Source organism: Bos mutus, chromosome 24, assembly GCF_027580195.1.
Source record: "Bos mutus isolate GX-2022 chromosome 24, NWIPB_WYAK_1.1, whole genome shotgun sequence".
NCBI lineage: Eukaryota > Metazoa > Chordata > Mammalia > Artiodactyla > Bovidae > Bos > Bos mutus.
This window is the reverse complement of record NC_091640.1, coordinates 41,052,754-41,070,648: the sequence shown is the minus strand read 5'-3', so window position 1 is coordinate 41,070,648 and position 17,895 is coordinate 41,052,754. Positions and strand designations below refer to the sequence as shown.

Genomic DNA, 17,895 nt, shown 5'->3' with positions numbered 1-17,895 from the left:
ACAAATCCTTCCTTTAGCCACTGAGATGCATTTTCAGCTTATTAGAGAGCTGACTATTGTTCAAAGAACTCCATGTTTAAGTGATGGCTTTCGGATGATTTTTTTTTTAAAGAAAAAAAATATTCGGGGTCTTTTATCACTATCTGTTTTAATGCAGTTATTCATGAGTGCTCTTGCCAAGAGCCATACAAAAATCCTCCATATGCTTTTCTTTTTTTCCCTCCTGATTCTGCCTAAAAAGGAAAAAAAAAAAAAAACTGACATCAAAGTGTGAGGTTCAGAACTTAAAGAATTGAGTCAACCAGAACTCCACATTCTTTGAAGTCTTCAAGCCTCCTGTCTGCTTATTAAAAAAGACAGGCTAAGGGGAAAAAAAATGCTAAATAGTATGAGAAACAGATTAAAATAAACGAAAGTCTCTTCAGCCTTGTGATTCTATGACAAATAGGGTTTTGAAAGTCAGGAGAGGTGTTAAAAACATCGGGGTAAATGAGCCAGGAAGCAAACGCTGCCATTTCTTCATTCCCCACAACTGGTCTCGTTAGTCTGGAGACTGCGTTGATATCCAGGGGGAATAAGGGCTGGAACCAACTGCCCAAAGGTTCACTTACAACGCTGGGGTCTCTAAGGGAACCCACCACTGGGCAACTCGTGCCAGCATCGCTAGGTGCAGCGTAGGGCTTGGCTGCAGAGAACCAGCTCTGGACAGAAGCCTGGGGACTCCACAGACAACAGCAGGGGTCCCCTTCTTGGAGGACAGCAAGGCAGAGAACTCGCCGGACACATCATCTCCACTCCCCGCCCCCCGCAGCCTACCTGTGACACTTCTCGGGATGGACTGCAGTGTGCTTCTCCTCCGGGCCCTCCCTATGTCGGCAGAAAGAGGGGGGTAAGGAGATTCCCTGTTATGCTCAGAGCAGCAGCCCCATCCATGCGCATGGGATGAGCATTTGGGATGCCGCACCCGCAGGGACCAAGGGCTGAAACCAGCATGGGAGTGAGTGAATGGAGAAGCTGGTTCATGCAGAAGCATCCCACGTCTACAGAAAAAGTGTCTGTTTCCAGGCAGACACTTCCACCTGGAAAGTCCATCATCTGCATGAAACCACAGGCTGAGAAAGGCTTGAGGACGTGAAGGGTATCCAGGAGGAGTTAGAACCCGTGTCTCCACACTGATGCTAACTCAGTACCGGGGAACCCACATGGACATACAGCATGAAGGACATTTAATCAACTGCCTCTGAACAAGGAGAGAGAGACGGGCTGAACAATACCAACCAGGTTGAAAAGAAAAAGGAAGTGGACACCTAGGTGTATCTTTTGGATTAGCAGCAAAATACATATTCCTATGAAATGGGAATGATTTGCTTCAAAGATGGAAGTGAGGTGCTGCAGGACCAGAAGGTAGGATGCAGTCCTGAGTCATCACTGGCTACAGCCTACCTGCGTTCAGGTGAGACCACAGATGAATTATCCCGGATAAGTTAATGAGGCTGGTATCACTAATGTCTGACTGTAGCTTTTCAAAAATAGTGTGAAAGCTTACCTTTTCAACAGCAAATGTTCTTATCACATATTCTGCCAGTAGCTCTGTTTCTATTAGGGTAACTTTAATGTCTTTATAGATCTCCGTGTCATCTGGCCAGTATTTGCAGCATTTGACCTTTAGAAAACACAAAGGAAATGAAGCTAAAGTGGGTTTTTTTTTTTTTTTTTTGAGTTCTCTAAATGATGGGTCACAGTATAATTTATAGGATACAATTTGTGCACAAAATCAGAAATATAGCTTAACTTTGTTCTTTTTAGATCACCTGTATATTTTTTTCTCTCCCCAGAATAAAACACAATTTGAGTCATGGGAGGAATAAAACCTAGGAAAATGGTCTAAAGTTAACAGATTGTATTTATACTACAAATATCCCAGTTACAGTAACCATTCATTTCCTGTCTATTTCTACTCAGGAGTGGCCTGGAAAAATAAACTACAAAAGGTGGCTTGCAATATTTTAGCTCCTCTGAACTTTAAATTTCTTCTAGTTTTAGAAATTGATGGAACATTTTGGAGGAGACCGAGCAGGAAATTGGAGCCAAAAGTCAAGATTAGAGATTTTTTTTTTCTGAAGAAGGCAATAGCTATGTGTTTTTCTCAAGTTACAATTGCAGATTCATTTTTTGTCTAAGTAAATTCAGTGTACAAAACCTGGTGAACTCCCCGTGTTAATGATTTCTTCAGTCACCCAAGCATAAAACCTGGAGATCCTTCTCCAAAACCCAACCAAGTGCCAAGTCGAGCAAGCGGTTGAAACAGCTTTCAAATACGTTTTCCAGCTTTTTATTCCCTCCGCCACCATCTTCGTTAAGGCTCTGCTAACTTCCTGTGTGGACATCCCCTCCTCAAGAAGCTGCAAAAACCCTTCCAAGTGTGGTCCCTCTGGCACTGACTTGCTCTGCTCAGTAAACTTCTATTTCCAATGACTGCCCACGAAATTAAAGAGAAATTAACTTTGGCCTGGCATGTACAGGTCTTTTTTGTACTTGGCTATAACTAGACTAGCATCTTCATTCTTATATTTTTATTACCCTTCTTTCGAGCCACATGTATTTTATGTTCAGAGACAAGTGGTCTGCCTGATCCCCCAGCAGACCTCACGGTCCAGACTCCTACTCAGGCCCCTCCCAGTCACACAATTTGTCCAGCTGAACATTTCATCTGTTCTTTGAAGAGTATCTCAAATGCCACACCCCTTCAAAGTCTTTCCTCCATGGGTGTGAGCTCTCTGTTGATGGTCCGATAGGACGTGCCAGTTCTGTTGCTATGACACTGGGTGAGGGCCTGCTTATTACCTGCAGGCAAGCAGAGGGCTTTCTATTGCTTATTTCTGCCCCTGGGGTCCAGAGGAGTGGTCATTAGGAGAAAGGAAGCCTCCTTCCAAAGAGATGCTTGTGGGCAGCCTTCTTCGAGCAGAGGCACCTGGCTGGGCGGGTCCAGAAGCAGCAGCGGAGCCATTCTGCATCCCGCCCTCCCATCTCATCTCCCAAAATATCCTGAAATGGCTTGCCACATCTGTTTTCAGCCTACTCTAAAGCTTTCTAAATTGGGTTCACTTTAGTATCTTTTTAACTGCCTGGACTTGTGTCAAGAGGAAAGTATGTTTCCTTCTGGATGCAGGCTCTCCAGTCGGAGGAGTCGGGGCTTGAGTCGCCTCCTGGCCTTTATGTTTTGCGGACATGGATGTTTAGACCAGTGGTTACCGGGTGTCTGTTGGAGCCCAGGCGTGGAAGAACCAGATGCTCCTCTCCTCTGACCATGCTGCCCGCTGCAGCCCAATGCTCCCCGCACGGCCTCACCACCTAAGGCACCGGACAGTCTTCGGCCCAGAATGCCAGTTACCCGGCGTCTCAGCGCCGCTTCCATCCGGCCATCACTCAGGCATCCTGTGGCTGAGGCTGCTGCCTGCCCGTCATCGTGGAGGATGGCGGGGGTGCATGATGGGCTCCTGCCTCCAACGGGGCATGGTTGCTGGCTTTAAAATTCACAAACGTGAAACAGTACAGGAAGCAGAATAACTCCTGGATTTCTAACTGCCTTCACAAAGGGTCATTTTTAGCCAGCAGCCCAAATGATCCCATGTACAATAAAATCAGAGACCCCCGGACACTCAGGCTGTAGCTCCCAGGCTGGCCACACATTACTGTGACCTTCAGGGTGTCTTTGGAAGAGGGCATGGCAACCCAGTCCAGTATTCTTGCCTGGGGAATCCCACGGACAGAGGAGCCTGGCGGGGTTGTAAAGAGTTGGGCATGACTGAGCATGCTTGCATGCACGCAGGAATTAGGAAAGCGTCCTGTGACTTGGGGGTGGGGAGAGCTTCCCACCCAGTAGAGCTGAGAGGAGCCACAGAGACAGTTTCCAAACACTCCTCTTCCAGAGTATCACAACTGTCAGACCCAGCTCTTCCTGCCTGGACTTTGCTTTGAGACCCCGGGTTCTCATCACTGTGACCTCATCAGTGGCCAGCTCGAGGGGTTAGCCAGCAGGGGCCAGAGCCGGCCTACCCGCCCCCTGCTTCCTTATCACCCTGGCTCGAGTCCTGAAAGGAGGGAACAAGAGGCCGGCCCAGGGACTGAGAGGGACTCACTCCAGAGACGAGTGGATGGTGGCTGGGAGAGGCTGCGGACAGGTCCCAAGAGCAGAGCTCTTTGGAGGAGGAGCTCACGGTCAGTTATGCTGTCTTCAGTCTCTCCAGGCCCGGCTTCAGGGACAGATACCGAACAGACAGCCCTGAAATACTTTAGCTGTCTTGCCTCTTGGGGTGGGAGGGAGTAGGAGGGCAAGGGGCAGGAAGAAAAGACACATCCGATGGCAGCATCCTCCATTCGTATCCCTGATCACAAGTGGCTCTGTTTCGTGGATACTCCTGTATCACCAGCTCTTCGGGCGGCAGGACGGAGGCTGGGGCAGACTGTAAAGGTCTGTTTCTGTGCTCTGTGCTGGGCCAAGGACTCATTTTGATAAAGAGTCTGTGATCATGGAGGATGAAGTCAGCCCATCATTTTGGCCACCACTGCCCCACTGAACAGATAAAACCATCGAGGAGGCGGCAAGCAGGAAAAAAGACAAAGGCACTGGTACAAGTTTTGATCCACTAAGGGATTTTCGGGCAGACTTTTTCTAAAAAGACATCCAGAGAGAGTGACCACAGTTCTATTAACAGCTGTGTCAGGGGCTGGCTGAGCGTGGCTTTGCTGGGCACGCTGTTGACAAGAGTGGGGACGTTGAAGGGAAGCACAGTGACTGAAGAGCCCTGGTTAAGAGCTGCCTGCCAGCGAAGCTTCCAAGAGAACAGGTCTATAGTGTGCAGGACTTTTTGTCTTCAACAGAGATCTCACAGCAATGAGAACGTTCACTCGGTTAAATGTCCAGATTTCTCTGGCCCCTGTGTGATGAAGTCAGATGGAGGTGCACTTGCGTTTTTCTTGCTGACTTGTGTTGCAGCTGATGATGGGTACCGCTGAGCCTCAGGTTTCTCGTGCACAAAATGGGACTGTAGCATTGTTTTTAGGGAGACTGGAGAGTAAGTGAGACCGTCTGCCTAAAACAGTACCTGGCCTGCCCTAGGTTCCCAGCTCCTCCCTCTGATACCTGCCACATTCGGCCCTGCCCTCTCCTCTGGGAAGCACATCTGAAGCCTGCTTTAACCGCTAGAGGTCTGGATGGTGTGAATCTGGGAGAATCACTTCACGGCACCAGCAAGTCCCTCTTCAGGCTCCTGCCTCAACCTCCTCCTGCAGGGCTTCTGGTTTTCTATCTGGTCTTCCATTAGCATCTCTTAATGAAGAGATTATTCAATACTTAGAATACATACAACATCACATCCTTATCCGTAACATTTCTTTTCATCTGCTGTAAAGAAACAAGTGGCCTGATGCCTCCTGTGGAATTCCAAGTGTCATCTTGCAGACCTCCCTGGTAAATGTCCTGTTCCTTTTCTCTCCTACCTAACTAGATGACAAATCATCAGCACTTTGAAGAAACACATATACCCAGGCTGCTTGTTCCTCACCTTGTTCAGCAGATTGGCCTTGACTTTTAGCCATTCCTGAAATTTAAATCATCCTGCGGAAGGATGGAGACTTGCTACCACCGAGGACAATGATTGGCGTGTGTCCCTCTCTTGGTGCCTCCATTCTTCAGTTGTAAAATGGGATAGTGCAGACTTTTCCTGTTTTCCTAGTTTTATCTTAAAGTTACAGAGGAAGGCAAGGCTTGAATCAGCTACATTAATATGATGGTTGATGGTGTATCAAAATGCAGAGGAATACTTACTGAATGAGTATAAATTCATCAAAGGTTAAGGCTATCTTTACTCAGGTCACAAAATGTCAATCTTAAATACCCAATTCGTTAAAAAAAAAGATCGATGAAAGTTCGATCTTTTTGAATCATGAGAGTTCAAGACAGAAAAATTTCAGTAATGCCTACAAAAATAATCTCTCTTCCCTTTCACATACGAACTGGATGTCTTGGAACAACTTAAGAGATTCTGTAAAAAAATTATTGTTTTGTACTGCTACATATTACCTACGTTATTATTATTATTATTTTACTATTAAACTATTTCCACATGTTATTAAGGGGAAAATCTTTCCTCTCTCTTACTTCTTCCATTGATCTTGGATCTGGTGGGTTTTTGTAGAAAAGCAAGTGTTCTTTGTATTAAGGCTCCAGGTGCACTTGGAACCTTAATACATCTTCCTTGTAGGTGAAGAAGTGAAAGTGTTAGTCGCTCAGTCATGTCCGACACTTTGTGACTCCATGGACTATAGCCCAGCAGGGTCCTCTGTCTATGGGATTCTCCAGGCAAGAATACTGGAATGGGTAGCCATTCCCTTCTCCAGGGGATCTTCCCAACCCAGGAATCAAACCTGGGTCTCCTGCATTGGCAGGCAGATTCTTTACCATCTGAGCCACCAGGGAAGCCCATCTTGTATGTGCATTAGAGCTTATTCTGACATCCAGTGTTCATCTTAACTTTTTTCTTTTGTTACTCTTTTAGTGACACACGTGAAAGGAATTTCAAGACAATCTCTTTGGGAAGATGATAATCTTTAAAGCATCCATCAGTTCCCTTGCATCCATTATATATTGATGGGGGTGAGCATCTCTGGTTTCTTGGCTCCAAGACCCTTTACCACCTGTTATCAGAACTATTCAGGGCAGCTCAACAATCATCTTCCTACATTACTCCGAGACCTCATTTGGATTTTTAATAAACAGTTACATCCTAATGAAGTCTTCATCAAACTGACTAAATATGTTTAGAAATCATTAGCTTAAATTACCAGTGCAAAAAAGAACCTCCTTTGGGAGAGCCCCAGACTGGGTTCCCAGACTTTTGGCAGATGAATTAGTACAACAACACAGCGGAGTCGGTGGGAGTTCCTGGGAACCAGGCGTTGGATAAAGAGCTTGGGGTCCCTCCGGTGGGTTCATTAAAGAGGGAAAACAACCACAACACATCCGACGCAATTTACATGCCAGGTGTGCGGCTGTCGGCAGGTGCCAAGGAAACTGACAAGCGTCTCTTCCCACAACACACAGGCTGCGGGGGATGCGCAGGGGCGACCAGGAAGCCTTAGATAATGACGGGTCCTGGCAGGTGTATGGGGGGAGCCCTGCAGGAGGGAAGTGTGGTTTCTGAGTCCTCTGCACAGGTGCTGGGACCGGAGGCCTCCCAGAGGCTCCAACAGGGGCAATTACAGCGGCCTAATGCACGGCGCTCCGGGGCAGAGATCCGGGGAAAGCTGCTGGGCTCTGACTTAATGAATCAAGTCTGTGTAAACAAACAGCGTCGGCCTGGCTCATGCCTGATTCATGAAGCACCCGCTGCTTGCACTCAACATGGTAAGCAGCTAGTTGCTGCCCTTAAAAACCATGTCATTTTCATTTCTTCAGTGGTTTGTCGTCGCTGTTTCCAAGCGTGGAACGTGGGCATGTCGTCTCTTGACAAGTGTGCAGGATGAACAATGGGAAATGGCCTGGAATGAGGTATGACCTTTTCCCAGAGGGCATGTGACCTCTTGTCAACACCCCCAGATCGCACCAGACGTTTCAAGGACAGACGCCATGAAGCACATCACTAATTGAATTCAGGCCAGTCCACGGGGCTGATGGTGGCAGGGCAGGACTCTTAGAGCTTACCATGTCCCTGCAAACTGGGTGAGGATCTGGAAGGATTTTTTTTTTTTTAAATAAGCTTACCAGACCTAAAATTCCTGAGTTCTGTGAGGCTGTGGGCTTCCATTTAAGGCTGAACTTGAACCGTGGCCCCTGCTCTCCCCTTCAGCTGCACACTATTAGCTGAAGTGTCTATGGCTATTTGTCAGAAAGAATTGTTTCCATCAAAAATGTCAATAGGGGCCACCTTGCATGGGACAGGTCCTGATGGAAGGAACAGAGGCCACCTATTTATTCCAAGGCAGGCAACTCAGAGTGAAGCCTGCATCCCACTAAAAGGTGCCACGTCCAACAGACAGTGGGCTCTAGTGTCTGTGGCTTTTCACTGGAATAATTTCATAGCATGGTCTTCCTTTGATCTGTTAGCCAAACACCATGCTGTCCCGATTTTTCCTTAAAGAAAGAGGGTTTATCATATGAGAACAGCTCATGTCTAGTCACTGGGTCCTGAGACAGCACATTTTGAAATTTCAATTAAGCAAAAAATACGCACATGCCTTTATTTAAAGAAAAATCCAGTAGTGGTTGTTATTTTTAATAATTACTTACTTTTCAAAATAATTTATCTTGGGATTATTTTAACTGAAGTGAAGTGAAGTTGCTCAGTCGTGTTCAACTCTTTGCGACCCCATGGACTGTAGCCTACCATGCTCCTCCGTCCATGAGATTTTCCAGGCAAGAATACTGGAGTGGGTTGCCATTTCCTTCTCCAGAGGATTTTAAGTGAGCTCTGATGCAAATATGTTGTTGTTCAGTCGCTAAGTTGTGTCTGACTTTTTGTGACCCCAGGGACTGCAGCACACAAGGCTTCCCTGCCCTTCACTAGCTCCTAGAGTTTGCTCAAACTCATGTCCATTGAGTCAATGATGCCATCCTACCATCTCATCCTCTGTCGCCCCCTTCTCCTCCTGCCTTCAGTCTTTCCCAGCATCAGGGACTTTGCCAATGAGTTCGCTCTTCACATCAGGTGGCAAAAGTATTGGAGCTTCAGTTTCACTATCAGTCCTTCCAGGGATATTGAATATTCAGGGTTGATTTCCTTTAGGATTGATTGGTTTGATCTCCTTGCTGTCCAAAGGACTCTCAAGAGTCTTCTTCAATACCACAGTACAAAAGCATCAATTCTTCAGCACTCAGCCTTCTTTATGGTCCAACTCTCACATCTACACATGACTACTGGAAAGACCATAGCTTTGAGTATACATAAAATCTGGTAAATAACTCAATGAATATTGTTATCGGGAAAGCAAAGCAGTGTGAAGCAGTCTCCATATCTCTTCCTCCTCAGCACACAAGGCAGTCAACACATGTGTGTGAGATGAGTGAGGACTCAGAATCAATCATACATTTCAGGGGAAGAAACAGGTAAAACACTGAGCTGAGCTGTTTCGCAGTGAACCTGGTGGATACCAACTGCTGTAGGTGGGGTAAATTCTCCTTCGTTAGCTTTGCTGGGCATTTCCTGAGCTCTAGGAGGGAGAGACCACAAATTTATAATGCTGTCTCCTCCCTGAAAGGAGTTTGTTGCTTTTATGGCAGAGTTGAAAATTTGTTTTTTTCAGTAGTCATTACTGCTTTTATAGGAAACTACTGATTTGGGGGTGAAAAGGTAATTTATTTATTTTTAAGTATTTATTTATTTGTTTGCTTATTTGGTTGTGCCCAGTCTTAGTTTCAGCATGTAGGATCTTTAGTTGTGGCACATGGGATCTAGTTTCCTGGCCAGGGATGGAACTTGGGGCCCTACATTGGGAGTATGGTCTTAGCCACTGGACCACCTGGGAAGTCCCAAGGAAGATAATTCATAAATGCCACTAGAGGTCTCAGTTGTGCTGGAGAAAAGGTAAGGGTTACCTTAATACTTACGTTTAGGAAGTCCTCAGAATGGGGCGGGAACTTCTCTAACCACCTGCCATCTAGAGACTCATTTAATCTTTACAAGATCCCTATAAAACAGTGGCATGATATCTACACTGCCCAGGTGGGGGCCGGTGGTGGGGAGCTCAGCGACCCCTTCTAGGCTGGTCATACAAGGAGCTCCCCGCATCCCCCCAGGCCAGCTTCCCTGCTCTCAGCATCTCCCAAGAGACAGGGAATCCAAAGGCGTAAATGGCTTTTACACGGTTGGCAGTAAACCTGTGCTTTTTCAGTTTTTATACTTTATCTAATAGTCCCGTAGCTTCTCCCCTCTTGTCTTATCACTTTACTAATATCCTTTACAGAAACTTTTACATTTTAATGGTCAATTTTCCCTGTCCTTTTCTTATGGTCTCTTTGAAACACTTCTAAAACAAAGGACATAAATGTGCCCTCCATATTTTCTTCTAAAAGTTTTAAAACATTTAAAACTTTTGGTTTTATTTGGTATTCAATTTGGGGCTTTTCTTTTAGTCCACATGAATAACCAAAAGTGCCAGTTCAACTGATGGAAAAGCTCATGTTTTTCCCACTAATTACACATTTTCCTACAAATGCCTACATCAACATCTGGGCTCTCATTTTTTGATCTATTGATATATTTATTTCTTCCTGATTCACGGTGTCTATCATTTCCCCTTTTGCTATGTTCTTATCTGGTTTTGATATCAAGGTTATACTAGCCTCTTAAAATGGGAAAATAATCTCTCTTTTTCTCTTCTCAGAATAATTTTTATAAGATTTGAGTTACCCATTCCTTGAGTATTTAGCAGAATATATCTATAATACAATTGGGAGTAATGCTTTCCATGGGTCACTTTTTAACTATAATTCACTTTTTAAATAATTTTTGTCTCTTCAGAATTCCTGTTTCTTTTTGAGTCAGTTTTGGAAAATCAAATTTGTTAAGATAATTGTTGATTTTATCTAAATTTTCAAATTTATTGTGATTCATATTATCTGTTATGTTAAAAATGTATCATATTCCCACTATTTGTTATTTCTGATTTCTTTTCTTCTGATTGCCAGATGGTTGTCAATTTCATCAGTCCTTCCACAAAACCTTTTTGATCACGGTGATCTTTACTATTGTTTCTTTGATTTTTATTTAATAACGTTCTGCTCTGCTGTTACTGTTTTCTTTTTTTAGTTTACCCTGTTCCTCATTTATCTTCTTGAATTAGATGCTTAATTAGTCTTCTAATAACAACCCTGAAGAACATAGATATACTTTGGGTACCATTTGCTTGGCATCCTACACGTTTACTACATGATGTTCATGATTCACAGTTCTAAGTATTTTCTGAGTGATATGAGGGTGTTGTGCTTTGACCTGTGAATTAGTGGAAGCGTTTTCTCACCAGAGCCTAAGTGAGGACCCATCTGCCTCTGTCAGTTCCCTGTTCTGGTGCCCGGCTGGCTTCCCTCTCCTTTGCCCCTCCCCTATTTCCCCCTTGGCCCTTTATCTGGGCATCTACCCTTTGTGAGTTTAGGTTTCATGTGGCCGTCTCAGTTCAAATTCTTAGCACTGTACATGTCCAAGGTGTTACCTCCTGTTCTTGGTGGGCTTTAGAACTCAAGATCCAAGCTCATGAGACTAAAGCCCTACCCCACTTGTCAGGACCCATGGGCACCATTACGTCAGCCTCTAGTGGGAGCCTGTTGCCCCCTCCCCCCTTTCTCTGGTCTCTAGTCCTTGCTTCTTCTCTGTTCTCTAGTAGTTTACTTTCTTAAGAGCTAAGTGAAACATTTTTAACATTTATGTTTACATATACATTTATATTTTATATTAAATACATTAAAACTCATTTACATTTTATCTACAATTTCAGGATGTTTGTAAGAGGAGGATTTTCAGGTTCTTTGGCTTGTCATCTTTGCTAGAATTTTAACTATCCCACTTTTTAAGTCTCTCTTCTTCCTGGTTTGTGCTTCCTGAGACCTTCTGAAAATCCATTTGTAAGAACAGCTTTATTGAAGTGTAACTGATGTACTGAGTTGGCCCAAAAGTTTGTTCGGGTTTCCGTAGGATATTAAGGAAAAGCTCGAATGAACTTTTGGGCCAACCCAATACAGACACCTTCAGGCGCACAACTGGATGGCTTCTGACATAGTGAATGCCCTTGGTACGATCACTACAACCCAGGTCAGGGGCAATATCCACCACCTTCTGCAGTTTCTTATATGCCTTTGGGCTTTGTGCATGTGTGTGTGTGTGTGTGTGTGTGTGTACTGAGAGCACTTGACATGAGGTCTACCCTCTTAACAAATTAAGTGGGTGACGCTGTATTGCTGACTACAAGCAAGCTTTGTACAGCAGATCTCTAGAACTTGTGCCTCTGGTGTAACTGAGACCTTATACCCACTGAACATCAACCCCAGCTTCACCTCCCCCAATCCCTGGCACCCACTCCTGCACTTTCTGCTTCTGTGACTTGACTCTTCTCTATCACTCACGCCTATGGGTGGAATAGTCCAGTGCCTGCCCTGTTTAAGTGGCTTACTTCACCTGACCTGACATCCTGCAGATGCAACCGAGTTGTCAGTGGCAGGATTTCTTTTTTAAGGCTGACAGAGAATCTTACGAAACAACCCCTCTATCACTTCTGCCCCTAATATTTCAATTGGAGGCTAATCTCTAGGCGCAGAGTAAATCTCACAATGTCAGTGTCTCTAAGAAGTGACAGTCCTTCAGCAGAACCATGGAAATGGCCTCACTGTTCAGCAGAGCAGCTGCATCCTGTGTGTCTTCTCTCTTTCAAATTCCCCTTTGGGAATAATCCTGTTGAATCCTATGACCGAGATCTTAACTACTGAAGAATTTCCTGGTTAAATAAAAATAGCTCATCCGCAGTTAATACAGATGAAGCAACCCAAGGCCTCGGGGGCGGCGTGTGGTCCCCACTTCACAGGTCAGGAGAGGGAGGAAAGGGACGATCTAAGTGAGAGGAGATGCTGGAATTCTAAGCCTGGGATTGACTCTGGGCTTCCGGCTGTTCTCAGGGAGGACTCTCCCCCAGGTGGGGAGTGCAGGCCTGCCTCCTGGGGCTCCCCTTGTGCTCTGACACCCAACCACCAGCCCGCGTGCGTCACTACGTTTTTGTGTTGTTGTGTGCTCAATATATCCGGGTAACAACTGCTTTTAAATCCTGAGTGCCTTTCCTGTCTGTTGCTATCGCAACACATGAAAGCAATTCAGGCTATGTTTACTGATAATGTATAAGCAAGGACAGCAAGCCAGAGGAGGAGCCTAGTGGTTAGCATTTTCGGAAGGACACAACACTGCATCCAGGGCTGACTCCTGCCCTCCTTCACACAGGTGTCTAAGGAAGGAACAGATGACTGGGAGGCGGAGAGGCCACTTACCCGCCCCACTTCCACCAGGTTGGTCACCATGACGATGCTCGCTGTGTTCTCGTGCCACACCATCCTCCAGAAGTCAGATATCGTCTCCTGCATCGGCCCTGCAGCAAAACACAGCAGAGACGTGTGCTGTCTTTGGGAGCTTGCACCTGCGGCACTTCTGCAGCTCACAAAGAAATCTCCGGACAGCCGCAGGCAGTCCCCTCATCCCTCTCGGTGGACAGAGCTCTCCCTTCTAGTGCTGATGTGGCGGGGGGCACTCTTCCTATAATAGCACCCTTAGAAACACAGGATTTTTCACTCATGGCTTGATTTTCTCACGTCATCCAACGCATCTGTATTTGAGCCCTTTTTGCCCTTCTTAAATGACTGCTGTGAAAGAAAGTTGTTTCTTCATCATTTAGCTATTTATCTCTATAATACTCGAGAGTGTGATTAAAAAAAAAGGGTACCATCCCTCTTTCTGCTAACAACTGGCGATATCCAGGGAAGCAGTCTATAGAATGAAATGAGCCTCTATAGGAAAGATGGCCTTTTCTGGTTTCTAGTATTTTTCTTAATCTGTGCTATCTGTCAAATTAATCTTTTCTAGAATTTTCACCTAACACCTTCCAGCGAGTTCAGAGTTTCGAGCACTTGTACTTCCTGTCACTGACCATGACCTGCTTTCCCAGCTCCTGGGATCTGAGCATTAAGGAGCTCTTTTTATGGACTGGAAAAAAAGAGGGAAAATCTGCCAGTGCTATATACACTGTAAAGGCACAGAAAGCTGGAATTTAAACTTTCTTTAAATGCAGATTTTTAAAAAAAGACCCAAACTCTATGTTCAAACATGTTTGAGGGTCTCCATGTAATAGAATAAATCTTTTTTGGATAAATCTTCATGGTTCCTATTTATTTCAGTGTGTCAGTAATACATAATTAAAAATCTAAGGTTAATTAGCATATTAGCCTTTTCTACTAAAATTACAAAGGACTTATCTCTGACTACTCCCAATTTACATGCAATTTTTCTATAGTGTTTATCACTTTTTGAAGCCCACCATGGATGCTATTTTAATACAATGTTTATATTTTCACATTTGTCAACTTCTTTGCTCCCTTTCAAACAATTTTAGAACTTTTGTCTAGCTCATCTTTTAATTTTTCACAATCATCAAATATATTCTTCAGGAATTTCTTAAGGTTCTGCTGGTGGCAAGCTCTCAGAATTATTTGCTGAAAACATATTTAGACAGTTCTATTGGGTGCGCATTTCTAGAGTGACGTTTACTCTATGGCTTCCATTTTAACAGCATAAGTCTTTATATGACCAGTAGACATGTGGGGATAGGAGAGGAAGACGCCGTCAAAGGTGGACGGGCTGGACAGCTGTGCTGTTGGATCTGGACGTTGTAGATTCCCAGGTTTGGAGTGTGAATATGTGAATATGTGAGTTTGGGATCTGCCTCTGGCTTTGAACCGAGTGTGTGATGTGGGGCAAGTTACTTGGTCATGAAAAAAGACAAACAACCCAATTTACCAATAAAAATGGGCAGTGCACTTGAACAGACATTTCTCTAATGCCCATCATCATTAGTCATTAGGAAAATGCAAACCACAGCCACAGTAAGATACCATCTCATACCCCCTGGGATGGTTATAATTAGAGAAAAAAGCCAGAAAATAACACTGCGACCTTAGTATCTGCATCTCTCTTTATCTACATACTGATTTCAGGAACATGGCTGAGGGTTATTTTGAGAATCTGTGGAATGAGCACTGACTCAGGCATTTTATACAGTCACATGTCAGAACAAAAACCAGGTGCAAAAAAACCCCCAAAACAACAACAACCCAAGGTGCATTTACATTAAAATAGAATGAGAAATGGAGAGGATAAACTGGAGGTATATTTAAAGCAATTTGGGCTGTAAGTTGATCAATTTTTAAGCCAGATGATGGCTACGTGAAGATTCATTGTACAATTTTGTCGATTTTTGTTCATATTTGAAGTTTTCTATGTCAAGATTAAAAAAAAAATCTCACCAAGAGATATATTATCATTGACTGTAGAATCTGGTCAGTAAAAACAGAGATATTTCTCCACAAATTATTTTGCAGAAATCAGTAGGTTAAGCCATAGGTTAGGGAGAAGAACTTCTAATCTTCGTTTGCCTTACAAAATGAACATTATGGAAATTAAAGCTTCTAAAGCCCAAGGCCATAAAAGAGCTGAAGATGCAAAAAAACAACAGAAAAGCCAACAAAGAAACAAAAAAAAAGGGTGCATTTAAAGTTATTTACTGATGGTCACTTGCTGGCTGAGCAAAGGGGGCATACCTGGCCCCTTCAGTCACTGCCCGTTCCTCTTGACCAAGTATCAGTTTCTTCTTTTTCTTCTTCCTCACTGTCAAGCTTCCTTCCCTTTTCTCTGAATACAAATGTCTACTGTTCCTCCTGCTGCCGTGACGACACTCTTCCCCTCCTCGTGAGAACCCCTCCACCTCCTGAGCCTCTGCGTCGAGTCCCTTTATGGGACCTTGAGCGCTGCCCCCCACGAAGCTTTGCCTGCTGCTTGCCCCGTCCCTTGGCGTGTGCGTGCCATTCTCCTGATGGACGGGCTGAAGATTTCAGTGACTTCAGTCAAGGTTACCGGGGACACAAGTAAACATCGGATCTCATCAATCACTACGCTTCCAGCTCACGGGAAGAGAGGTGTCTCCATTGTGTACTTAACGGCTTGTTACTTATTCACAAGGAAAAAATAACCCGAGTCCATCTTTGTGCAGACACACACAGTCTCTCCACTGCGACCCTGAAACAAAGGAGTGACACTCTTTGCTTCCGCCGGACACACAGGCCTGTGCCACCTGCTCTGAAACTTCCAGAACCAGTTCTGATGACAATGGCTACTGTGGATGAATCTGGTGCCCCAGCATTGCAGATGCATGTGCTTTCAGAAAGAAATCTTCCTCTCCCCTCAGTGCCCAACAGAGACATTCAAGGCTGGGCAAGTTCCCAGGTACAACTCACTGGCCTTTTCTCGACTCTAGAGCCCGTGATGACTTATCTCAAGTTCCCCTGGGAGGAAGGAACGAGGCTGTCGTGCTTATTGGTCTTTCCTTAGGGTCCATGGAGTACCCAGCACAGAGCATGGGCTCATAAATACATGAATGAATGAGTACTTCTGTATGCATTGCTATAAACCATATTATTTACTATTAAAGTGTTATATTAAGAGTGTGGACTCTTTGCCACCCCATGGACTGTAGCCTGCCAGGCTCCTCTGTCCATGGAATTCTCCAGGCAAGAATACTGGAGTGGGTAGCCATTCCCTTCTCCAGAGAATCTTCCCCACCCAGGGATCGAACCTGGGTCTCTTGCATTGCAGGTGGATTCTTTACCATCTGAACCACCAGGGAAGCCCCATAAAAATATTAAGTACTATTAATAGATAATACTTGTAGGAGCCTCTTTCTTGACATCTTTTGGAGATTATCTGTAGAAGCTTGAAAGAACATTGCCTCTAGTTCTTCCTGATTTATTATAAAGGGGGGCATCTTTTGCGAGGGCTTCTTTAGAGTGAGCGTGAGGGTCCCCCGGTCTCCAGAATGCTGCCGGGCAGTGCTGCAGAAGCTGGTTCCAACCGCTGAGCCGGTGGCTCCTTGGAGTCCCCCTGCTCCCAACACTTTCCCTCCAATCTCAACCCAATCCATCATTTGGAGCCTGAGTGCAATTCTGGCTTCCACCAACGGTTCTCAACTCTGGCTGCATATTATAATCACTGTGCAGCTTTACAAAATTCTGATGACCTAACCCAAGAGTTTCTGGGTTTACTGGCCTGGGAGGGTTGGTCTCGTGGGGAAGGACCACAGAGAGTCAGCATCCAGGCATTTGGCTACATCTCTGACCTGTCAGGTGGTCTTGTTCAGAGGTGGAACACCCAAGATCTGTGGCTTTTGAATCTACTGAACAGTCTAACCCTCATATAAGTTCTTCGAATCAAGAAGTCCCAATTCTTTCTGATTTAGAAGGAACTTGACTCATAAGAGGGGGCTCCTCTGGTGGTTCAGACAGTAACGAATCCACCTGCAATGCAGGAGACCTGGGTTTGATCCCTGGGTCAGGAAGATTCCCTGGAGAAGGGAATGGCAACCCACTCCAGTATTCTTGCCTGGAGAATTCCATGGACAGGGTAGCCCGGAGGCTATGATCCACGGGGTTGCAAAGAGTCGGACATGATCGAGTGACTAACGCTTTCACTTTCACTCATAAGATATCATCTAGGAACATGGCTGCACCATTTTACTGAGGGGAAAAGCAGTAGTCAAGGTGACACAGGTTTTTTACGATGTTTACTTAACTACTTTCGGGGTATCTTTAAAGCAAAGGGCGTGATCCATGGAGAGGTCACTGGTGACTGCTCTCGGGGTGGACAAACAGCTAAATTCCTATGACAAGGAATCCAAAACAGCAGGCAAAGGATGACATAAACCCTGTCCCTCCGGCATCAACAGCTGGGATGACAACCCTGGAAGGTATCTGGTTTCTGCAGTTGCTGGCTGGGTAGGGGCCCATGATCAGTGTGGCTATGCTTTTACAGACGTTGGTACAATAGGCGGGAAGGTTATTCTCAGCAGCTGTCCTAGGGGGACCAAAGCGTTTGAAAGTAAGGTCTTGAAATTTCAATAGCATCAGGCCGGCACTACATCCCATTTCCCTGATGACCATCGGCACACATAGACCTCTCTTGGCAGAGAAGGAGACATGCAGATGGGTGATTCTTACACCACCCAGCCCCCAGGGGAGCAGCAACAAGAAGGGGCAGAAAGAATGAGAGCAGAATAAAAACAATGAAAAGCCATGAGTGAAAGACATCCAAGGATGGCTCTATT

At 45.1% G+C, this 17,895-nt stretch overlaps 1 protein-coding gene across 4 annotated transcripts in view; it reads right to left on the bottom strand.

Annotated features, from left to right (window-relative positions):
* The window catches only part of PTPRM (protein tyrosine phosphatase receptor type M), a 660,428-nt gene that overhangs the window by 30,959 nt on the left and 611,574 nt on the right, over window positions 1–17,895 (bottom strand). For 2 of the 4 annotated variants that reach the window (XM_070361479.1, XM_070361480.1), the window contains 3 exons: window positions 13,022–13,119; window positions 1,547–1,663; window positions 817–867 (listed from right to left, as the gene is read on the bottom strand). In XM_070361479.1, coding sequence (XP_070217580.1) covers window positions 817–867; window positions 1,547–1,663; window positions 13,022–13,119 — 266 coding nt within the window. The remainder of the gene's footprint in view (window positions 1–816; window positions 868–1,546; window positions 1,664–13,021; window positions 13,120–17,895) is intronic. The other 2 variants (XM_070361481.1, XM_070361482.1) reach the window with 1 other exon arrangement.